The sequence below is a fragment of the Macrotis lagotis genome, chromosome 7 (genome assembly GCF_037893015.1).
Source record: "Macrotis lagotis isolate mMagLag1 chromosome 7, bilby.v1.9.chrom.fasta, whole genome shotgun sequence".
Classification (NCBI taxonomy): Eukaryota; Metazoa; Chordata; class Mammalia; order Peramelemorphia; family Peramelidae; genus Macrotis; species Macrotis lagotis.
This window is the reverse complement of record NC_133664.1, coordinates 157,771,180-157,797,481: the sequence shown is the minus strand read 5'-3', so window position 1 is coordinate 157,797,481 and position 26,302 is coordinate 157,771,180. Positions and strand designations below refer to the sequence as shown.

The 26,302-nt window shown below is 32.7% G+C and overlaps 1 protein-coding gene across 6 annotated transcripts in view; it reads right to left on the bottom strand.

Annotated features, from left to right (window-relative positions):
• PHTF2 (putative homeodomain transcription factor 2) overlaps positions 1–26,302 on the bottom strand; it is a 151,983-nt gene that overhangs the window by 12,655 nt on the left and 113,026 nt on the right. For 4 of the 6 annotated variants that reach the window (XM_074194015.1, XM_074194017.1, XM_074194016.1 and 1 more), the window contains 4 exons: positions 25,487–25,642; positions 14,984–15,202; positions 3,702–3,830; positions 469–741 (listed from right to left, as the gene is read on the bottom strand). In XM_074194015.1, the coding sequence (XP_074050116.1) occupies positions 469–741; positions 3,702–3,830; positions 14,984–15,202; positions 25,487–25,642 (777 nt within the window). Of the gene's footprint in view, positions 1–468; positions 742–3,701; positions 3,831–14,983; positions 15,203–23,163; positions 23,896–25,486; positions 25,643–26,302 lie in introns of those variants that run through there. The other 2 variants (XM_074194019.1, XM_074194020.1) reach the window with 2 other exon arrangements.

Genomic DNA, 26,302 nt, shown 5'->3' with positions numbered 1-26,302 from the left:
TCTTCCATCATTCTCATAGTGTTTTAAAATTAGCTTATATTCTAAATGGCATTCTAATTGTAATAAAATAGACTAAAGTATTTTATAAGGAATATGTCAGAGAAGTTTGGAAACCTGACCTTGGAGTTGGGAAGACAGATTCAGGTCTTCATTCTGATAGCTACTAGTTGACAATATGGGGAAAGTTATTTAACTTTGTATTATAGATATGCACAGAAAAAAAATTAGATTTGTAATCTCCCTGCTATTCCCCCCCCCCACCAACTATGTATTCTTGGGTTCTCAAGTACCTATCTAAATCTCTTATTAGCTGCATATAAATTGCCTATCTGCATCTGAACAGAGTCAACTTCAATAATTAAATCACGGATCTTGATCAAAAAGAAAACCTTGTAAGATACTCAAAAATCAAATGCTTTAAAAAAGTCCTTCATTATTCCTTAAATGAGAAGTTTGTATCAGACTCACCTGTTTATAAGTCCTTTCTGCTACACAGAGTAAAAAGAAGAAAATCCACACAAGAGATACACGAACCACAAAACTTATTAAAACCATAGAAAGAACCAAGATGTCTTCATTAGACCCAAATGCAATGATATAAAGTTCTGAAGCAGAATATGCTGTCAGCTGTTCCAAGTCTGTAGCTTGGGAAAGTCGGAAAACAAATGGAGTGAAACCCAGGACAAGTGAAATAACATTTGCAAAAATCTGGTATCCAATGCCTGGTATGTAGCTGTTTACCTATGGGGAAAAAGACATATTATTTATATCAAAATGTTACAGTCATTACATACTGATTTATATGTAGCAATATTAAATGATTTCTGACGCTGTCAGATTGTAGAGTATGTTATAAAACAATATGAAAGTTGTAATCTTTAATAATTAGATTCATTAAGAGAAATGGAGTTGACAAAAAAACAAAAACAGTAACTCATATTTCTATAGCACATTAGGGTATGTGGTATAGCATTTTAAAATATCTCATTTTAATTTCATTTTTTATAATATTCAAAGTCTTCTTCTCATTTTATGGTACTCAAGGAAATAGGACATTTTTCAAAGGTACTATTAGCCGCACCTTTGAATACAGATGGCTACTTCTCTCATGTAAGTCAAACCACTCCCCTTCTAAGGCTCATTCTATCCATTTGTAACACTCTGTCTAGATCGTTGTTGTAGTCTTTTGGTTTCCTTTGTTGCAATTTACTGGAGGCAGGCAAATGGCACAATGTCTTCATGGGTAGCAGAAAAAGTGCAAAGTTTGAGATAGGAAGATTCACCTTCCCAAGTTCATATCTGGTCTCAGACACTTCCTAGCTGTGTGACCCTAGTAAAGTCACTTAACCCCGTTTGCCTCAATTTTCTCATCTGTAAAACAAGTTGGAGAAGGAAATGGCAAACCACTCCAGTACCTCTGCCAAGGATACCCTGAATGGGATCATGAAGAGTGACACACACAACTGAAAAATCACTGACTAAACAAAAAAACTTACCTCCAGGTTATCCTTCTTCTTTCAGCACCTGACTCAAAATCTTCCCCTCCAAATCCTGTGCTCATACTTGGGAACTTCAATATATTAATATATAAATTATACAAATTTCCTCTACTACCTTGCCATCCAGTTCATATCCCTCAGCCACCCATAAGGAAAGTCACATCTTAGATCTTATCATTACACATAACTATGCCACTACCATGATCATGAACTCTGAAACTCCTTGTTATTTTCTCAGTTCATCACCTCTGCTATGGCATCACTTTTTTTCATTTTATATTCTTACCCTAAAGTTGACCAGTTACACTAAAAATTGTCCCCTTAGACCTATTCAAGTCTTTCCAGTCCTAAACCAAGGCTCACCAATCACCATCAGTTTTCTCTCTGATGATTTTCAAGGAAGAGAGCATGGTGCAATGGAAAGAACACTGCAGATCTGCTACTTACTATTTCTGTGGTCACTTTTCTAGAAATCTCCTGTGCCTTCAGGATATTCTACAAACCCTTGTTTTGTGGAAGAGGATCAGTGGTATGGAGAAGTGTCTAGACCATTCACATTTCTCATTACCTCTAGAATTTCAGAGCTGAAAGGGACATCAGGGCAATAGATCTCCATCCCTTAATTATCTTCCCCACCTTTTTAATATTCTTTCCATTCAAGTTACCATGTATTTATTTATGTCAGACTATTTTGAATCTTCTCCACTCCTTGAAAGATGTAAGCTATTTGAAAATAAAGAGTATCTTTTCTTGTGTTTTTACTCCAAGCACAGTGCTATGCACATGGTAGGCATTTTATAAATATTTATTGAATTGAATTAAATCCAAGAATACAGAAATTCTTTTGGGGTCCTCTCCATTCCACTGCTGTAAAATTCAATAATAATTTAAAAAATATTACTAAGCATATATATATATATGTATATGTATATATGTATATATGAAGGTGAGGTGGGTACAAGATGCTAAAAGATAGATTTTTCTCAAGGAATTGATATCAATTTGATGATTAACTCATTAATCTAGCTCAAGGATATGTCTGTAAATACTTTCAAGGTACTTTTCCTTAAAGCATCCAATGTCCTATTTCGGAAACCTTCAAATGTATGTCTCTTTATATAGTAAGACTCTTTAAATATTAAAGTCCACTTTTGAGATGGCAAAATATATCAATGGAAGAATAAAAGTAGTGATAAAATAGACTGAAAGGAGGTACAAAATGATTAAGAGTTGAACACTAGTCAATTCTGTAATGTCATATAAGAATAGGCAAAGTTCTAAAGCAAGCAATTCTAATTCCCATTCCACAAAAATGATAGATATTGACAAGTTGAATGTTTCATAAAGACTTCAACTTTACAAACTAAAATATGCTTAATCCCAAAGAAATTAAGTCAAAACTAAAGGAAATCATGTTATGGCCATGGAAACATAAAAATAAAAATTTAAAACCCACAGTATAAGTATCATTTCTTCAGAGGGTCTTAAGGTATCTAGATAGCAGCTGTTCTACTGCTATGATCTATTTCCTTCTATTAATCCCTAAGTATTTGAGAGATAAAACATTTAAGAAACTAGCAGGTGATCACTGAATAAAAACGTTCTGCATACAAAATTTTAGATTTTTGAAAGCTTCAGTAAGTCAGCTGAATTAAAACACTAATAGGAAATTTGTGGTTTTGTTACAAATCACTCTTTAAAATATAGATTGATGTAAAATACAGAAAAAAACCTGTTAATGGTATCTGTAGCTAAAAGAAAACAAGTGAATTTCTTTTTTTATTTATTTTTTTATTTACTTAAGGCAATGGAGTTAAATGGCTTGCCTAAGGTCACACTGCTAGGCAATTAGTAAGTGTCTGAGGCCAAATTTGAACTCAAGTCCTCTAGACTCCAGGGCTGGTATTCTATGTACTGCACCACCTAACTGCCCCCAAAAAGTGAATTTCTAAAGAAAATATCCAACATATTGTTTAAAGTAGTTCATAATTATATCTTTTATGTTTCATATCTAATAATTATTTCAATCTCTAATTTATAATTACTAGATAAGCATATATACAATTAATTTATAACTAGTTGATTTTAGTTGTTAATTTATAAATGAGAATAAACACTGCAAATTTAGCATAGTGTTCTGGCACATAATAAACACTTAATATATGTTATCTCGTTATTTTTTCATTCATGAAAAATACTCACTCGGTTCATAATCATCCCACTGATTTCAAGTACAGACATTTCAGCTTTCTTGCAGTCATTACCTTCCCATACAATTGCACTGACTTTTTCTAATCCTGGGTTGGAGCTGTGAAGCCAGGGCAAATGACTCTGAGAAATAAAAAATTGTAAAACAGGAAATTTTAAACGACAATATCCAAGAGCTTAATTCCTGAACAAAAATAATGACTAAGATTTGACAAACTATCTTTAATAGGTGACAAAAAAAATTTAAAACAAGTACAAAGTTACAAAATCTCAGTTGTACATACTTAAAAAACTTTTCAGTATTAAAAGAATTACGAAATTTACTCTCAAATGCATAGTAAAACTTGCCATAAAGAAGTGCTTCACTGTAAAGTCTATTGACATTATATCTACATCTTTCTATGACAGCTCAATCTAGTCTATGGTAGGGAAATAAACATTACTGAACACATCTGGACCTTCAAAAAGATTCCATTTTAACAACAACAATAATAACAATGATAATAATAAATAGCTAACATTTGTGTGGCACTTCCTTAGTATGAGCAGGCCCTGTGCTTTTTATAATCATGATCTCAATGGACCCTTGTAACAACCCTGGGAGGCTGGTGCTTTTATTAACACCATTTCAAAAAAAAAAAAAAAAAAAAAAGAGGCCAAGTGACTTGCCCAGGATCACAAAACTAGTAAATATTTAAGATCACATTTGAATTTAGGTCTTAATTCCAAGCTTCGCATTCTATCCACTGTACCACCTAACTGGTAGAGTTGATAAAATCTGAAGGAATATTGCCAAGAAGAGGTATCTATCAGTTATAACAGTAAGAAAAAAGAATATTAATCAAGAGTTTTAGTATTAGTAAAAGCAAGACATTATTGTTGATGGGCCATTGACTCTTTGTGATCCCATTTGGATTTTTCTTGGTAAAGATACTGGAGAAGTTTGTCATTTCTGTCTCCAGCTCATTTTACAGATGAGGAAACCAGGGCACACAGGGTTAAAAGGACTTGCCCAGGATCGAGCAGCTAGTGAGTGTTTGAGGTCAGATTTAAGTTCATTAAAATGAATCTTCCTGATACCAGATTAGGGTATTCTATCTACTACATCACCTAGTTGACTCTAAAAGCAAAATACCCTATCAGTATTTTATAAGCCATAACTAGAAGAAAGAAAACTACTGGAGGGCACAGTAAAGAAGTAAGGTTTGTAAAATGTAAATAAATGAGAACTTTTGATTTATACCAAGAAGGGACAAGAATAAAAGGCCAGATTTGTGATAGAACAATTATTTACACATATAAATATAAATATATAAGCATGCACACATTCACACACATATATTTCAAATCTGGCTTCAGACATTTGACATTTACTAGCTGTGTGACCTTGGGCAAGTCACTTAACCCTGACTGCCTCACATACAGGGTTCTGATTCCTATCTGGCCACTGGACCCAGAGAAGAAAGTGAGACTAATGACCTAGCACAGCACCCCCACCCCACTCAAATCCAATTCACTCACTCCCCTGCAGTCATGGTCATTTTCAAGAACATGGTCATCAGCAGTAGCAGTAGCAGCAGCAGCAGCAGCAGCAACAGCTTATACTGTTATTATTTATCTCTAGATACTCTCTATTCATATGCATCTCATATCTGTAATACTTATATTTATTGTCTGTTTTGTAACTAAATTATATAATTCATAACATCCTTGAGAAGTACAGATCATAGAAACTTAGAAATAGGAAGAAATCCAAAGGTCATCTAGTCAAAACTATCTAAAAACAAATTGTCTTTACAATATCTTAATAGCATAGTTTTGAAATTTTTAGTATATTATATTTGGTAACATAATTAAGTTCTAATCACAAATTGCAATATGATGACTATAATGTGCTATTTAAAATATGTTAAGTCAGAATTTGTGCAAAAATTTTAACAAAATCTACTATTTGCCTCTAGTGGAAATAAAATTACAGTGACATTTTTCAATGAAAATGCAAAATGATAATTAAGCTATGGAAAACATAATTACAGGAAATCAACATACTCTTGCTTATCTACATCATGAAATCTATCAAATATATTTTCTTACTGAAAGGCAATAATATTAAGCTAACTACAGCTAACACAAAAAGCGTAAGACAAAACACACACACAAAATCATTTTCTCATTATAATAATAGCCTTTTAATATTTATTGATAAAGTTCTTATGGTTGACAAGTGATATAGCAAAGTCTCATTCTAGCAGCAATTTCTTTTTGAAATAATCACTGAGTTATTTTTTAAAATGAGATAAAAAGAAGCAGCTAAAAGTGTAAGTAAAAGGTAGGAAATACCATTTCACAGCAAATCTGTAGTTTCTATATTTCATTACCACCTTCTTAACAAAAAAGGGGGGGGGGAGACAGTCAGGGATTCAAGACCTGTAATAAGAACTTTAAAAGATCCAATAGGGAATCCCAGTAATACTGGGATATGAACAATACTAACAACTTGACCAATTTTCTGAATGTTAAAGTTATTTATAATGTAGTTCTAAAAGATCTGCTTTTACATGAATCACTTCAGGGACCTTTCTGCACTTTAAGCAGTACTCTGTCCATTCTTTTATTCTTTATTTGAAAAATAGTATTTTAGAAGTTAAACACTGTTATAAAATGAAGTAACATTAGAGATCATCTATTCTAAAGCTTTCATTTTGTAGATATGGAAACCTCACAGAGGTTAAATGACTTGCTAAAGTCAAATAGGATAATCAATAGCAGAACAAAGACTCAAACATAGATCTCTTGACTACTAGAGTTTGAATGTCATGTTTACAATCCCATATTATCATTCTTTGCTTCCTAGAGAACTATGACTATCTTATCTCCAAGAAAATGGGAACAGAAATAAGGAATGAAAAAGGTGAGCCAGAGAAGGTTGAAAGAGATAATAATTAATTAGAAGGGTTACATATAAATACTTCATGCCTATAATAAAAAATATTCTTGTTGAACCATACGCATGCCAGATGTAGAAAGAAGTGTTAAATTAAATAATTTATTTCCCCTAAAGGTCAAAGAAATTGTCAGTAGATCCTCAAATGAGTTTCTTTGATAATTGTCTTCCACTTCCTCTTTAATATATATTTTTTCCAAAATAAAATTTGGAATTGTTTTAATGACTTTTCTCTTAGCAAAATTCCCAAAAGTTGGGGCTTCTAATTCATGTAAAAATACTTAGAATCTCGAAATCCAAATAATAGTTAAATAGTGCAAACAAACCCATAGTGACTAATAACTTTTAATAGCATTTAAAAGAAGGAATGAAAGCCATTAAAATTAGATTCCACATAGAAGAATTAATACCATTGCAACAGTATAATAGTCAACTATAATTTTTTCAACTATAATTCTGTTACAGAAAATACAAAGTTTATCTGTGGATTAATGCCACAATTATTCTTAGACTTTTAAAGAGAAATGTGAAAAATGTACTACAACATAGAAATTTTATATGAGGGAAGTCTGATCACATTAAATATTTTCTTCCCTCTTAGGCACAATGCCTTTCTCTGCCTTCCATGGTAAGAAGAAAAAATCCCTTTATTCAATCATTTCAATTGTGCCTGACTCTTTATGATCCTACTTGGAGTTTCATGGCAAGGATACCGGAGTAGTTTGCTCTGTCCTTCTTTAGCTCACTTTACAGAAAAGGAGACTGAAGCAAATAGGGTTAAGTGTCTTAAACTCAACCACACAGCTAACAGTCATCTGAAGCAGAATTTATTTGAACTCAGGTCTTCTTGACTCCAGACCAGGCACTCTATCCAGTGTTCTACTTAGCTGCCCCGCTCTGTACAATGGGACAAACTTTTCATGGAAGAATAAAAAAAAACTGGAGAACTCTTTTATCTTAAGGGCTGAAAGGGGAACATACCATATTTAAAAACAATTGATTTTCTCCCCAGTTGATAGTCAAAAGATATGCAAAGGCAATTTAGAGATGAGGAAAACAAAGCAATCCATAGTCATATGAAAAATTGCTCTAAATCACTAATTATTAGAGAAATGCAAATTAAAACATCTTTGAGGTACCACCTCATACCTCTCAGACTGGCCAATATGACCAGAAAGGACAATGATCAATATTGGAAGGGAAGTGGGAAGTCTGGGACACTAAGACATTGTTGGTCGAGCTGTGAACTCATCTAGCTTTTCTGGAGAGCAATTTGGAATTATGCCTAAAAGGCAACAAAAATACCCTTTGATCCAGCAATACCACTACTGGGTCTATACCATGAAGAGATTATGAAAAAAGGATGAAAACATCACCTGTACAAAACTATTCATAGCAGCTCTATTTGTGGTGGCAAAGAATTAGAAATTGAGTAAATGTCCATCAATTGGGGAATCGCTTAATAAACTGTGGTATATGTATGTGATGGAACACTACTGTTCAATTAGAAACCAGGAGGGATAGGAATTCAGGGAAGCCTGGAAGGATTTGCTTGAACTGATGCTGAGCAAGATGAGCAGAACCAGAATATTGTACACCCTAACAGCAACATGGGACTGATGATCAACCTTAATGGACTAGTACATACCAACAAGGCAACAATCAGGCACAAATTTGGGATATCTGTGACAGAGAATGCCATCTGTATCCTGAGAAAGATTGTAGAGTATGAACAAAGACCAAAGACTATTACCTTTAAATTTTTTTTAAAATGTCATCTTATTATGTAATTCTGCTATATCTCATACTTTATGTTTCTTCCTCATGGATATGCTTTCCCTCTCATCACATACAGCTTAGAATAATGCATACCATGGATACAATGTAAAGACAAACAAACTGCCTTCTGTGGGGGGGGGAGGGAAGCAAGATTAGGGGGAAAATTGTAAAATTTAAAATAAATAAAATCTTTCAAAAAAACAAAATAAAAACAATTGATTTTCAATGTTTGTTTTTTATGCATTAAATAAAGCTATTTTCCCAGATAATTTTAGTGTGAGAAATGTGCAATGTTTTGTTTTTAAATTTCTTGAAAAATCACACGTTTACAGACGAGTCAAAATGCTTTCCTGATTATCTATAAAACCTCTAAAATGATTAGGTTAAGAGTAGTAGAAAAGCTATTATTTTCCCATATTATCTATTCTCCAAGTGTGACCATATTTCTGTATGAAGACCTTTTTCCAGAAAAATTCTCTCAAAAAAGGGTACCAGTATTGAAAATTGTAAATCAAAGCCCCCAAACTTGTGACAACAGGTCCCAGTAGTCAAAGGAGATACATTAGCTATATAACTGAGAACTGTTTAAACTGGTTATCTTGCCATATAACCACTCACAGTATAACCAATAATTTTCTTTGAACAAAGGATATTAGAAGTTTTTATATTTAGACCTATGCTTTTGTCTGATTTCTTTCGCTTTTCTTTACTTAGCCTCTTCAATTATGCAAAGCACTAATTCCAAGGAATTAGTAAATGTATTATTACAAAAAACTTTTATTTCTCCTAGCAGCTTTAATATGTTATTCAACAGAATAACTATATATTCTTTTTTTAAAACTCTAAAGTTACTGAATAATGATCATGCTGTAGGATTTAGTCATTATCCTACATGTAAGTAAAGTCAACAAAGACACAGATACACCTTGAAACCATTTCATATCTAAAAATGTTGGTTAAGGACCTACAGTTATGATGGCTGCTTGAATGGAGGCAGACAAATTAGCTCCCACATACCTTGTCCAACAAAAACATGAAAATCAATCCAGATAGAACAAAGGTCAAGAAATCCAAGGAGAAATTACAATATTTAACTTCTTCCAAGCAAGAGCTACACAAAAACTCAGACTCTTGTGCCAAGAGGGCTATTAACATGAGATCTTCCAAGCCTCTCAAGTCAAGAGGGCTATATGCCTGAGATCTTCCAGCAAGATCAGAGATATCTGAAACCTTCAAAGACCCAGAGAAAGTAAAGCACCCTAGATAGAATGTGCCAGGAAAGTTTAAAACTCACACTAGGGACCATGGAAAGCAGAGAAATGCTCAAAGATAACAATATCTCTAGCATTTTGTCCTAAAATGTCAGAGTGCCCTGAAGATCCAATACACTACCCCTTGGGGATTTGGGAATCAGGGGAAAATTCTAACCCTGGTAAGTGAAGGTCAGCATAGAATACTCCAAAGAAAAGCAAGCAGGGTTGACCACAGCACAGCAAGTGGCTGAACCTGGCACAAAACCCTCAGTTCCAGAATGAAGTAGAAAAAATGATTCTATAATGTATGCAAGCAATAACTCAAAGAAAAAAATGAATTTACTACAAAAACCTAGAATAAAGGAAGCATGAGATAAAAGTTCAGAATTGGAAAAAGAATAACTTCAAACAGAAATTATAGATGAGGAAACTGAAGCAAACAATCCTTAAAAATCAGGCTCCTTAAAAAGTAGACTAGACCAAATAGTAATTAAATGAGTTCATGAGATAAGAAATACTAAAATAAAATCAAGAGCCTGAAACAAAAAATATGATATCAAAAAACAACAACCTGGAGATCCAAGGGAGATAATTTCAGAATCATTGACCTCCCTCAAAACTATGGCTTAAAAAAAAAAAGAAAACTTGAGCACGACATTTTAAGAATTTATAAAATGAAAACTGCTCATATCTATTAAAACAGAGGACAAAGTGAAGCTAGAAAGAATTTACTATTTGCCTCCTAAAACTATTCCTGAAAGGGCAATTTCCAAAGGAAAAAAATCCTACCTTAAATCCAAATCTGAAACAGATAGAGTGAGGTTGAAAACACACACACACACACACACACACACACACACACAATCTTTGGCATAGAACTACATTAAATTTATAGTTATAAAAGCTTAGATAGGGAGGAGAAAAGGGAAAAGAGGGAAGATAATGTTAGGGAGAGAATAGTCACATGCAAAATAAATTTGCTGATCCTTAAGAGGGTATTAAAAAGGAGAAGACAAAAATAGAATCTAAGAAGATAGCAATAAATTGAGACTCAGGTGAAAAACTATAGCATATGAATGTAAAAGAATTTTATCAGGCCATAAGAAATAACAAAAAAGATGACTTTAGAAACTCCTAAGAAGTAACAATGAATACATAGTAAAGTGAGCAGAACCGGTTAAATTTATTTAGTGAGAACACTAAATAAAACCAATTTTGAAAGGTTTAAGAATTCTGATCAAAACATTGTTACCTCCTGACAAAGAAGTGAAGTATTCAGGGTACAGAAAGAGAGACATGCATTTTTGGACAGAGCTACTGTTAAAATTTGTTTTGCTTGACTCTTTTTATTTATTATTAGGGTTTACCTCTTCCCCCCCAACCCCCACACACAAAAAGAGCCAATGATGCATTTTAAAAATGCAAACAATGAAACAGAAAGAAATTCAAAAACAATTAAAGGACATTTTTAAACATATAGAATTTATTGTATTTTTTTTTAAATCAAATGGTAGGAAATGGAGATTCATCTCTTTATATCATCCTCTCTGAGTTCTGCTGTTTTTATGAAAATGCTGATTTTTCTTTTGTGTCAGTTCAAATAAATTTTTTAAGTGCTAATCATATTCAGGAAGCTGAGTTCTTCATAACATAAATACATATTAACTGTAGTATTCCAGGTTAGCTTCACAACAATGTTCAGGAAGTCAAAGCCCTAACCCTAACCCTAACTAAGTGGGGAAGAAAGAGAATATAATGTTCTGATTTTCATTCTAATCAAATTAGAACATGAATACTTTTAAGGAATAGGGAGCCAAAAGCAGATCTGTCAAATTCAGAGCCAGAAGAACATTAGTTTTCCTTAGATTCTCATTTGACAGATGAAGAACCTGTTGCTGAGAGGTTAAGTGACCCACACCAGGGCACACAAGTTAGTGGCTAAGACAGAATCAGACTGTTCCAATTTCCTACTCAAGGATCTTTCCAATACAGGAAGCAAGCATGCTACTGTGACTTTTATTAATATGAAAGTTTGTAATTTTCAACTATATAAGGGGCAAGCAAGACTATCACAAGTTTGTGCAGTGAGAAAATTTAATTATGTAATAAATGAACCTAAGCAAGGTCTCTAATTTAATTAAATCCCACTTGATATTGGACCTGTTTATTCTAACCAGGATAGGAGTTGCCCAATTGACTAAATTTAAAATAGTAAAATATACCTTAAACTTGATTTATGAGTCAACTTGAAACATGAGGACAAATACATTTTTTTTAGGTTTTTGCAAGGCAATGGGGTCAAGTGGCTTGCCCAAGGCCACACAGCTAGGTAATTATTAAGTATCTGAGACGGGATTTGAACCCAGGTACTCCTGACTCCAGTGCTTTACCCACTGCACCACCTAGCCGCCCCTAATTATTGGACTTTAAGGGAAGTTAATATATTTGTAGATTATAGGGATTTATTATTAAGGAAAATGTCATATTTTACTTTCTTAAAAAAATACAAACTTACAGTGTAAGTTATTCCCACAAAATGATTCTCTTATCCTCCTCTGAAGTTAGTGCATCACTTTACATGACTGCACTAAGGGCTATATATTGACAAAATTTCTAACAAAAAGTTCTAAACAGTTCAGAAGTTGATTGTCCTTTGTTATCAAAGAGGACCAATAACATCAAAAAGGTGGTGTCTCTCCTCTGGAGTCATCTTTATCAAGTGGCAAGATATAGATGTGAGGAAAATGTGGGTGTTTTGGTTCCATAAGAAAGTGAAGGGAGGATTGTAACTTTACATTACAAAGACCGTGCTCTGCCTATTGTTGCCTTAAGGGCAGGTGACCTCAGATCTGATCAAAAACTGATGAGATTGCCCCACCCTCTTGTAACTTAATTTAGAGTCTTGACTTTCTCCTTTGCTCTGGCTCTAGGCCATAATGAGCAACATGGGGAAATGTATAGAATAGAAACCAATGATTAGATTTGTGACCCCAGCCTATGGTTACCATGAAGGGGCAGGAACAAAGCCTTTCAAATTGCATAAAAGAGCTTGTATTTTAGGGTTTCCCCACCCCTTCTCCCACGAGAGAGCTATGCCATTTTGTTAAGATATCTTATTAAAAACCATTTTAATCACTCTGGACTAAGTATTCTCCAGTCATTTATAACAGATCAGGATGATTGGAGATGACTACAGATGCAGTGACCTTTTTAAGCTAAGGTCTTTCCCAAATCTCATTTGTTTGAGGCAATGCCGAACAGTTGGGTTTGCCAAAAAAGGGTTAGGGAAACAATTTCAGAAATAAAAGATTTCTAGAAGCTTAGGAGAATAGAATAATGAGCACATATCAAAGTTGCTATTAAAAATTAGGGTACTAAATCTAAATAGGCATTCCTACTCAGCATACTACTAATGATGACTAGCAAAAAATAAGTAATATAAGAGATACTCAAGAGGTGAATCAGTCAGGAACTAAGAACAAGGTAGAATAGATGGACAGACAAAGAATTGTGTAGTATCCATGAAATCTTAAGATATTCACAGAAAAGGTCTAAGCACATTAGGCAGAATTTCTAAGGAGGATTCATCAAAGAATACAGTCAAGAATCACAAAGGATAAAAAAGCATAGTTGGATTGAAATCTACACTGATTAAATAATCCATTAAAATGTTTTTGAACCTATGTTAGCTAGTTTGCAAATGTAATAATTATTTTTAGCATTCTGAGAACTTAACCACTGTGTATCTTTTAAAAACGTTTTACTTTAAATGTGAGAGAAATTACTATTTCTCTCTAATATTAAATAACCAATTGTTAATATTGGGGAGATCCAGGATTTTTATAACCTTCCTATTTCATTTAGAAATAAGCATTTTGTAGGTTATTCAGCCAACACCTGATAAAGAGATAAGATTTAATTCTATTCAGGCTAGGTTGGGGGATAGATCCTCTGTCTAGATTGCCTAAAGGTGGGGTGATCTGGTTGTAAGAGTGACAGAATCAAAGGATCACTCCCCCCCCCCCCCAAACCCTCATTAGATTAGGTTTACCTACAACCCGGAAGACCTATTATGGGCAATGTCATCCACATTCAGAGGGGGAAAAACCCACCACAGAATCTGAATACTATGTTAACTTTTCTAAAACTTCTCTTTTATGCTTCCTTTCTAGCTTGTTTTCTTTTTCCCTAAGTCTAATTCCTCTTGCACAAAATGACTAATATGTAAATGCATTGAACACATATGTACATGTACAATTTTACCAGACTATTTTCCACCAGGGGGAGGGGAGAGGGAAAGGAGGGCAGTAGAAAAATGTGTAACTTATAAATTTACAAATGGATAAATGTTCATAGCAGATAATTGGAAAAATAAAATATCAATTAACAAAAAAAGAATAGATCTATCTTTCATTATAATATTCATTCTCTCATTGTTAACCAACCAGGTTATTACTCATCAGAAACACCCATGCCACCAAGGATAAACAGGCATCAAAAGGCTGCTATGATTCATCTTTGGTTTATGAAAAACAGTCAAATGATCATCCTTTTATTATTTGCTAGTCAGAATTAATAAAATGATTAACTACCCAGAAATTATATCTCTCGATTTTTTCATTTATCACAAATGATAAAAACAACTACATTTAGTTTCATAGGAGCATGGCTCTGGGGAGGAAAGATTTCATAGATCAATAGGTCAAAATTCCTATTATTTCAAAAATAGGCAAATGAGACCCAGAGAGGTTAAAGTAACTTAATTCAAATTCACAGATAGCTAAGAAGCAGAATTGGTATTTCAATTTACATCTAGTGTTCTTTCCCCTATTCCTCACTGCTGTCAATATTATAAATTTAGACATAAATAGAATATACAAGAGGCATGTTTTCATTTGAAGAACAGATGTTTGAAAAATGACAAATTTTTAAAAATAGGACCAGAATAGGGAGGAGGGGCAAATATTTAAATTATTAAAGGAGTTTTTACTTGAAAGATCTAAGACAAGGTTCCTCAAATAATGAATTCACCTAGTACATTTTAATTGACAGAAAAAAGTCAACTTGATTCACAGCTTTTCAAGAATCCCTTATGCAAAGTAAAGTAACCTGTAATCTAAATTCTGAATTTCTTTGTCTTAATATAATCAGGCTACATATACAAATAAGAAAAAGTATGTAAATAGAATACTATTTTTAGTTCAAGGCAAATTTTTTTTTCTTTACTCTCTAAAGTCTTTCAGAGCTCACAAATTCAAAGGAGCATGCAGCTCCATATAATTCAACTGCTGTAAACTAACCTGATGAAAAGGGTCGTCTCTATATTCCTTTTTCATAAATGGATTAACTTGAGGATTTTCCACATCTGTCTCACTGGTACAAGATGAACGGCATTCTGCACAATGTAACAAGTCTTCCCATAATACATCTTCTGTTTCTGATTCTGGCCTTGCACTCTCAGAATCTTGTCTGGAACTTGAACAGCGAGAGCTGCAACTAGTACCCGATTTAGGGGCATCCTGAAAGCAAGATATTCTTTGACATTAATGCAGTTTATATATTCTAACTGGGAAAGGTTTTCTAGAAACCATTCAATTAAGGTGATGCCAGATTTGGGTTTTTTTTTATTTTAAAAAATTTATCAAAGAAAAGAATAAGATAGCCAAACATAAAAAGTAACCACTTCTTTTTCCTTGTATTTATTACATACTTACATATTATTTGGTAGCAGATATAAAAAAAGCACACCCACCATAATATTTATGTAATTTCACAGCTCCATCCTAAAATTATCATACACTTTTCAAAATTTAACACAAATATTACTATAACTACTTTCTATCTTCTGACTTCATATGAACTTCACAATCAGGTCTGGCATGAACAAGTACAAACGTTTACACTCTGTTGGTATCAAGCTCTCTAGGTTATATTATTCATATTAAGCATAATATGTTTTCTGTTCTATAGTTTTGCTTTAGCCTTTATTAGCAACAAAAAGTAGGTAGCCCCAAATAAACTACAATCTAGTATACAATGGATCTAAGTAATTTTAATTTGTGCTTTTCAAATGAAAAATCCACATATTTTTAAAAATTACAGTAAAAATCTTCAACTAGGAAAACAACTTAAAATATTAAGATATATTATTTGGGGGGGAGTGGCAGCTAGGTGGCACAGTGGATAGAGCACTGATGTTGGAGTCAGGAGCATCTGAGTTCAGTTCCTTAATAATTGCCTAGCTGTGTGACCTTGGACAAATCACTTAACCCCATTGCCTTAAATAAACAAAAAATATTTATTATTTTGAAAAAATAAACATCTAAGATGCCAACTCATTTTTTAATCTAATAAGGACAACATATTCATATCCAAATTCTGTCTAAATTTTCTGAAACAACTATTAATAACTATTTTGAATTATTTAAGAAATGTACTTCTTAAAATGAGAAAAATTTGCTCAGGAAGGAGCAAGCAAGTAGTATATACTACTGGAGAAAAATTTAACATTATTATATTAATGAACCAATATCCGTGTACTTAATCTTAAAACTTCCAACATCATCTTTGCCCCTCTTCCTTTAAATCTCCATAACCACTTCATAACAAAATTCAAATGATTTGCCAAGATGTTTCCTCATTCATATCTTGCTTTTTTCCCCCCACTGTCACAACCCTCATTTAGGCCTTCATTCATCCCACAAACTTAATTATGGTAAAAGTCTTTACTTTAGCTGCTTCTCCAATCAAAAATTAATTATATACATATATATATATATATATATATATCATAACCAGATTAATGTTCCTAAATCACCAATTTAATTGTTTAATTCCTTAGCTTCAAAAATTTCAATGAATAATTCTCAACCACCTAACCTAGAAGATAATGTTTAAATTCCTTAGATTAACATTTAAGGTCATCCTTTAATCTTGATTAGTCCTTCAATCAAAGTCAATCTTCTCTTCAACTCATTTCTCCTTATTTCCCAGATGAATATTGGGTCCAACCAAACCTGAGGCAATGGAATAAAGTGGAAAATACAATGGTTCAAGTCCTTTAATCTTTGTGGGCCTTAATTTTCTCAACCATAAAATAAAAGAATTGGACAAGATGACTCTGAGATCTAGATCGGATTGTTACATCTATTGTGATCTTAATCACTATCCTATAAACCTGTCAAAATTTTCCATATTTAAGACTTGATTCATACTTTAGTTAATATTTTTCTTTTTTTGCCTATCTGAATCAAGTCTCAAAACAAATCTCACATTCTCTAAGAAAATTTTCTGTCTGAGAACCAGTGACCTCTTCTTATTTGATATCCTCTATTACCCATTTGGAAATTAATATTACATCACTTAATGACATAGCTTATGTTTTAATTATTTAACTATTAATGTTATTATACCTGATGATTATTAACTCCTCAAAAAGATGAGGAAGAAGACTAAATCTTCTTTGCTTTTCCCTAAAATGCTTTGTATGCATTGTATTTTTTTTTGTTTTGAGGGGAGTTTTTTTGCTGGGCAATGGGGTTAAGTGACTTGCTCATGGTCACACAATAAGTATCAAGTGTCTGAGGCAAAATTTGAATTCAGGTCCTCCTGACTCCAGGGCAGTGCCTTCTTCACTGCACCACCTAGCTGCCCCTGCATTACATTTTATATGTTCAGAAAGTAAAAGTGATAGAGGCTTTAGAATGTCTATCAGTCTGCAAGGAAAAAATAATACACACCAATCTGTCTCAGAAAACTAAAGGTGAAGAGAATAAGGAACAAAAAGAAATAAAAGTAGAATAAAGTGAACATTACCAGGAAAACAATTTATAAAATATAATAACACTAAAAATGAACAATTTTGAAAGCCTTGAGAACTCTGTTCAAGGTAATGACTAACTATGATTCCAGAAGACTGATGAAAAAATGCCACATATTCTCCTAACAAGAGAGGTGATGAACTAAATATACAGAACCACAACCTACATTTTGACACAGTCGAAATAGGGGTTGGTTTTGTTTGGCTATGAATATATGTTACAAGATCCTCTCATTACCCTGCAGTAAAGAGGAAGGTGAAAGGGGAAAAAATACTGGTTAAATTCTTTTTTAAAAAAAGAAAAGAGATTAAGCTATTTTTGTGTTTGAAGGAGTCTTAAACTTCCATTTTAAATTTGCACTAAGACTTTTGAAATACCCTGTGTTAGAATATTTCAGACTCAAAATTTCTGAAACAGAAGGCAATATCATAAAAGATGAAAAGCAGCACAAAATTAGTAACATTCACATACATTAAGACATTTTAAGCATGCTTGGACTTTATAACAACCTCTACTAGGCAGTAACACAAAGTGCCTTATTTTGTGCTCTGGAATTTCATATGCTTGAGAATTTTCACTTTTAAAAACTTCAAAGATTATCAATTTAGTAAAAGAATCAAACCAATAAATTAAACAACTTTAAAAGTATCAAACATGTTGATATTGTTGTTTCTGGCTTTTTTTGTCCTAGACCTGTGAGAACTCCATCACCTTCCACCAATGCAGACCAGGAACTCAAGTACACCCTGAAGTCTTAAAAAGTTGCCAAGAACAGATAACTGACTTGCCCATGCTAACATAAATGGATTGCCAGAGGCAAGACTTGAAAAAAGGAAGTTCTTTTTAAAGTCAGTCAGTCCCTATTTTCATGCTGCTTCTCCTTTTCATAATATGGTTAAGAATACAAATTTACCCGAAGTTAATGGTGCATGTAGACTAAAACATTTATAAAACACTTGACATTTTCAGAAAATACTTTCACATAAATTATTTGAGACACAATAATTTTATGAAGAACAAAGAGCATCTATTAACTCTATTATATAGAAGAGGAAACAAGAAAGTAAAGAGGAATAAGTGAATTGCCCAAGGTCAACTACAGCTGTTAAGCAATAAACTTAACTCTGGATCTAACTCAGATCTTAATCCTATTACTCTTTCTACCATACCATGTTACCTTTTGAAGATAAAGGAATCTCTTTAAAGGCCTAAACAAAGATAATTTCACCAGAGCACAATAATAATAATAGCTTACATTTATATAGTGTTTATATTGTTATAATGTATAACATATTATCTCATTTCATACCCATAGTAACTACATGCACATACATGTATTACTAAATCTTTATCTGTGGAAATTGAACCTGGTACAAAGTTACACAGCTATGTCAGTCAATACTCAATAAACATTTATTACGTACCTACTATGTTCCAGGCACTGTACTAAATTATGCAAATGGCAGAACCAAGATTTGAACCAAAATGAATTGATTCCAAGTCCTTTCTATTACACTATGAAACATGTTATAAGTGGAAAAAATGAATGTGCTTTTGTACAAATATAATGCCTAAAAATGGTTTCTTCAAGTGGAAAAAAAAATTCTACTCTAACAATCTTTAACTCACACATATTGAAATTCAAATTCAAATTCTTTTACAGGCTGGTTGTTAAAAACCTAAATTAAACTAAATTGGACAATTCTGAATTAAAAGAACAAATAAATCAAAGATATGAATATTGAACAAATCATTCAAAAATAAATCTAAAAAGTTAGAAGAACCTAAAGTTATTAATTGAGAACCAATTGAGAACAGATAAATTTCTAAAATAACAGAAAAATAGGCCATGCACAGTAAAGAATATATACATATATGTATATATACATGCATACATACATACAGCATATGTGCATATTTGTATTATACACACATTCTCATCAACAGTTTAGGAAGTTGGGAGTGTTGTATTCAAAGCAGATAATGTTGGAGTTCAACAACAAGCTGGTGGGAATTACTAAATGGCATCCCACAAAAGACAAACCTACTAACAAGATTATTTAATAGTTTTATTGATGATAGCGATGATTAATATCAAAACAGCTGGATTTGTTTACATTGAATGTAAAAATCAAAATAGCTAGATAACCCAAGTTTAGTAAAACATTAAAATGATTAGCAGCAAAGAACTAAAATGGCTTGACTAAAAAGGAAGTAAAGACTGGTTAAGGAAACTAGAGTAAAAAACAACGACAAAAAAAGAACTGATATAGAAAAATATGAATCAGTAAACCAGAGACACTACCTCAAAATCAATCATTATTGTGAGATTAATGGTATGTATAACTAAAATAATAGTATTGAAACTTAATCCTTTCTCTATAATCAACAATCATGTTTTACTGTTTTAAACAGCTTTTTCAAGTCCTTTAGAGATTTTCCCTGAAGTTTAGCTATGCTGCCACCAGGTGATGGTAGTAATCCATAGTAAGGCCTGATACATAATGCAAATGTTTTCCATGGGAGTCCCTAACTTAAGTTTACTAAAATGTATACTCATGGATTTCTAAATTTTTCTATATAAACATTTATTTCTTGGTCAAAGCAGGAAAAAGTTAAAATTTTAATGTTTTTGTATGATTTTTCTGAATAAAAAAAGATATTTAGGATAACTTTTAAAAACCGAACTCCAACAGCACATTCCATTATATTCTTCATATAATCAAGTTGGCTCTGCAATTTCCTCTTGCCTCTAGTTCTCCTTTCTCTTTCCACTATTACTTGAATCCAATTCCTTTCCTAGTAATTCTCTCCCACCTGCTCTATGTAGTTCACTCCCTACCACCACTTCTTGCCTCAAGTTACAATTCAAGATTGGGCTGGTTAAGGGCAGAGGCCTAAGGATTGGACATGGTGGGGAAATGAAGATCAGACAAAGATGCAGCAGTTTAGGTTGCTTCTCTCTCCTTCCAAGCCCAATCCTGGACACAAAAGAATTTGTCTTTCTTTAGTATTTTGACAACTATGTTTCAATATAGGAGACTAGAGGTTTCATTATACTGCCAAAGGGCCCTACAATGCATTATAGGTTAAAAACACTTGCTCTAGTGTACAATTTTCTTGATTACTTAAGGAGAGGTTTCTTTTTTTGGTAGTTGTTCCCAAGTGAGTTCTGCGTTTCCCTACATTGCTCTTTTAAATATATTCTCCAGAATTTGGTTAATTTAGATTCTTGGTTCCTAAAGCTGTAAAGCCACCTCAAGTAAAGTAAGATACATGCCACCTAAAGCAACTTCTGAGAATATCCAATCCTTAGGTTTCAATTCTCCCCAACGCCAGGATGCTTTTTTCTTACCTTACCATCTTTTCTTCTCTCTGAGCAGATAATCCCTCCTACCTTTTGTTTTATTTTATTAGAATTAGAAGACATCAGAGAGCCAGAAGAGACCCAGGAAATTAGCCAAGATAAGTCTCTCACTTTATAGTTGAGAAAATGAGGGCCAGAGAAATTTATCTTGTACAATGCTTCTTGCTTAATTACCAGTCCTACAAAACCTGCAGAAAGGTCTTAAGTTATAAGCTTAACATTTTTTACGGAGACAAAATTGACACAGTAATTTACCATTTATTTAGAGGTAACATTCTAGCAGCATTAGAAACTAACAAAGCTTTCAGACATATAAAAAAATAGCTGCTGAAAAATCTAAATACTATATACTCTTATAATGGAGACATGGAATCATCCTAAGAATCTTTCCAATATCGCACTGACTTAGGATTGTATGAAAATGAGGATCACTAATTAATCACATTGAGTTATAGAAGATAATACATTAAATATAATGATAGAAAAGATTCTGAGAGGAAGACATATTGACAACAGTTAGCAAGAATGTAAAAGTATAAAAAATATGACTATCTAGGCTAATTTAATATAGGAGCAAACTGGCCCACTGATCTTAAGAACACATAAAAAAAATTACTGTGTTATAATGTTAAATAACATTTGATATCCAAAAAAGATGATTGAGCCATCAAGAAAAGGTGAAATTTTTTCAGTATAGTATGCTTCATATGACAAGCAATCATATTACATCCTGAAAAGATTTCCAATAAAAGGATTTCAATATTTTAAAAGTTTTTGTTCCCTTATTCTCTTCATTTTGTAAGTTGTGAATTCCCAAAGGCAATAATTAACAATAAGCTCTATAATATCTAATATCCTAAGAAGAGAGATGTCTATTGTTGATAAGCATTAGCCCATCAAGTTTAGAAATGTTTATCACTAAAGGTCTGTGTATAGAGTGACAAATTTCTTTTAGTCATTGCAACACATAAAGACAAGCTAATTCACTGTGACCCATAAAAAGGGTGAAATCTGTATCAGAAGAGAAAGTAGCCACATCCAATGAAATGATGGATCCCTGAAATGTTTTGTACTGAAGGAAAAGATGCAAATGTCTAGAAAATTCATATGAATTATTTCATTCTCCACAACCCTATTTAAGTTCAAGTGTTACTATACTTATAAAAGAGGGAAAATATAATATAAAACTGAACAAGATTCTAATTAATTTCTTTACAATAAGTTTGAAGTTTAGTTTCTAACTTTGGTATGTAAAAATGGAAGAAAATTAAATTAAAAAATAGTTAATAATAAAAGGGCAATTACTAGAAGGAAAAAGGTAAAGAAATGATAAACTGTAAATTACATTTTTAAGAGTGATTTATATAACGAACTTCTCAATTATATAAAGATAAAGCACTGAAAAAACTAACAAGAGTAATAAAAATTTAACTTTTTGTATAAAGGGTTATATAAAACTACTCATGTGTAATTCCAGAAATTCCACCTTTCCTTATATAAATTTCAAAATCTGCTGTTATTGGGGATGGTGCACTGGTTTTGGAGTCAGAAGGACTTAGGTTCAAATCCTAACTCAGACACTTAATAATGACCTAGCTGTGTGACACTGAGCAAGTCACTTAACCCCATTGTCTTGAAAACAAAACAAAACAAAACAAAATTTGCTGATATTTCATTACTGTCTAAGCAGTATATAAGTCAAAATTGGTATTATTAAAGTCCAGATCTTTGGGAAGTTACATTGTAACAATGTAACAATGTAAGTATTATTTACCAGGTATATTCTTACACAGAAATCTGGTTAAATTATTTAGAAATACCAAATACACAGGCACCCAGGTAGCACAGTGGATAGAGCACCGGCCCTGGAGTCAGGAGTACCTGAGTTCAAATCTGCACTCAGACACTTAATAATTACCCAGCTGTGTGATCTTGGGCAAGCCACTTAACCCCATTGCCTTGCAAAAAAAAAAAAAACACCTTAAAAAAAAGAAAAATCAAATCCTAAATGATTTAATATTTTAAATACAACTGAGGACATTATCTCATTGATGTGGTAACTCCTTAAAATAGTGCAAAAAATAGCACATCCATGCCTTCTCATTCTATGAAATTCTTGTTCATATCATCCCATATTCCATGGTAGGTCTATTCAACTTCTTCTAGATTTTTTTTTTTTTTAGTTTTTGCAAGGCAATGGGGTTAAGTGGCTTGTCCAAGGCCATACAGCTGGGTAATTATTAAGTGTCTGAGGCCAGATTTGAACTCAGGTACTCCTGACTCCAGGGCCGGTGCTCTATCCACTGCGCCACCTAGCCGCCCCATTCTTCTAGATTTTTAAAGGAGATTCCTATTCTAAACAACATGAGAACTGCTCCTAACTTTTGTTAGTTATTGAAAACACTGTATTTTCTATCCATAATCTCCATGATGATGCTTTTTGTGCAAATGGAATTCTATGATTTGAAACCATATAGCATCACTGAAAAGTATACTAATAAAAAAAAATGGGTTTCTACTTCAAAGAGAAACTTGGGTTCTTTGAAAGTGTTAAATAATTTTCTAAATACCTATTTTTGTCCTATCTAATTCTAGGCATAGATCATTGTTCCTCTGCTCAAGATATATTAATGATGAATCACGTTTATGGACTTTTCATCCAACTACATATGAATATTAAAAAAAGATATTTTCACCAACTTGATTTTTCCTACTGCTCAATATTAGGTGAAACACTTTTGAGTGACAGAAACACTTAGCAAGTTCTGGGGTTTGATAAAATTACCATAATATCATCTGAAAATTAAAGCATCTATTCTATTTAGGTAATATTGGATGTGATCCATGACAATGACAACCAATTTTTGTGAAAGTATATTTTCCCTACAATATGTTTAATAATCACAAGATAAACAAAATGACCTCTATGTCCATCAAAGAAATCCTGTAGTAGGAGAACATATATCTATTAAGATATATATACAATACTTACAGGATAAATCCCAAAGTTCTTCACAATACCCAACTGAAATGAAATGTAAAATCACAGCAGAAAAAAAGGTTATACTTTGATGCCCCTGAATTTCAAGATGTGTTTATCTTAACAATGATATATTTATTTCCTTTGATTCTAAAAAGGTTTCTGATTTTGAATAATCATCTTGTCCTATATAAATCCTAGATAAATTATGTAAAGAGAATACCTAATGAATTTCATATCAAGTCATTCTCACAAATAAGGGAAAATTTAACTTTGATCTTCTTTCTCATACTTGAGACTGAATTCAGTTTTAAAGTTTAAAGGCTAATAAGAGAAGAGCGGGGAAAGAACTAATTTAGTTTTTTTATGTCCAACATATATAACTAATGGTATTTTTGCTTAAAAGTTTACAAATTATAAAAAGAACTGTCAATTTTCATTTAAATCTCCATTTCCCCTACACAAAAGTACAAAATACATAACTGTAATATAGGTCCCAATTCTTAGATATCATCATATTCTTTTTTCATCATATTCTTTTGAAGTTAACATATTGTACATAATAATCAATTTTTTTCTACAACTCATCATGTATTATATTTTAAAAGCTGAATTTATACTTTGGAACTTATGGTAGCCTGAAAAAAAGAAAAAACACCTGTTTTGGAGGGTTTCTGAAATCCATAAGGCTCACTTGTGTCAAGCTATCTCTGCTCTAGACTTTTTCCTGATTTCATTCTTGTCTAAAATCTCCTATATCTGCAACTTCACTAGCTTGGAAATGTTGGAGAGTCAGGACCTCAGTGTGCCCATAACATCAGAGGTGAGTAACCAATCCAATGCATCTGATCAAAAAATCCATCTTTTTTCCTATAAAATTCCAGGACAGGGGCTGCTAGGTAGTGCAGTAGATAAAGCACCAGCCCTGCAGTCAGGAGGACCACACTAGCTGTGTGACCCTGGGCAAGTCACTTTAACCCCCTTGCCCCTACAAAAAAAATTTTTAAAAACCAAGCAAATGAATGAGTGAAAGAATGAATGAATGAATAAAATTCCTGGACAATGCCAGCTTTGCTGAGTGCCTTCTATCAAATTTTATATAGATTCTATGTAGAATCAGTAGGAATGACAAGATCCTGACATGACTTATATGTTTCAAGCTCATAATAAAAAAATCTGAAAAACTAGAATTATTTGGGAAAAAAAAGAAAACAAAGAAAAGTCAACAGAAATATCCAAATGGGGTGGCTAGGTGGCATAGTGGATAAAGCACCGGCCTTGGAGTCAGGAGTACCTGGGTTCAAATCCGGTCTCAGACACTTAATAATTACCTAGCTGTGTGGCCTTGGGCAAGCCACTTAACCCCATTTGCCTTGCAAAAACCTAAAAAAAAAAATCCAAATAAATTGCTATTGGCATATTTACATTTGTCACAGAAAAGAGACTTTCATATTGATTTAATGGAAGAAAATGGTAGTTTGAATGAGTAACAGTTTGAACAATTATCATTATGAAACAAAATGATTGATATATAATTTTTAAAAACACACTGGGATAAAAATTATTTTTTTTTGCTATCCTACTCAAGCAAACTTAAAAAGTATAGTAAAAATTGTTTTTAAGGCCAAAAATATACCTCTGTAGAATAATGCTTCTTATAATGATGTGACTTCCTATTTCGGAGGATGTTTTCAGAAGCTCTGTCTACATGACGACGCAATGGGTATCCTGTTTCCAGACCTTCTTCACTTGATACTTCATCTGAGACATTTGTAATTATCCTTTGGTTGTCCTAAGTAAACCAATACACAAGCAATGTTAAAAGACTAACCATTCTGACTGATTTATTAGATGTTGGAAATAATTTTTAAAACAGAAAATGTAAAAATACTTCATAAAATAATATCACTCCCCAGAATGACTAATGTATATGCAATGAACTTGTATGAAAATGCTTTAAAAATCAGATTATGGGGCAGCTAGGTGGCACAGTGGATAGAGCACTGGGCCTGGAGTCAGGAGTACCTGAGTTCAAATGGGCCTCAGACACTTAATAATTACCTAGCTGTGTGGCCTTGGGCAAGCCACTTAACCCCATTTGCCTTGCAAAAACCTTAAAACTAAAATCAGATTATATAATAACAAATGTTTTTGAAAATTTCCTCAGGCACTTGAGTGTAATACAAGCCTTTGGTCAAGATATGTATTAAGAGATTATCTGTTTAGCAATTGTACCTTGCCTACAATTGAAGTTATAGCAATTAGGAATAAAAATACAATATAGAAAGGGTAAGAAGTATGGGTGTTACCAAACCCTTGAGGTAAGCTAATTACTAATGTTGAGAATCAAATTTTGGTCTGAATTTCCTGGCAGCTAAGATCAAAGAAAGGAAGAAAATCAGAAAAGGAAGACATAATGGAAGAAAGGAAAAAAGAAAAATAAAAGAAAGAA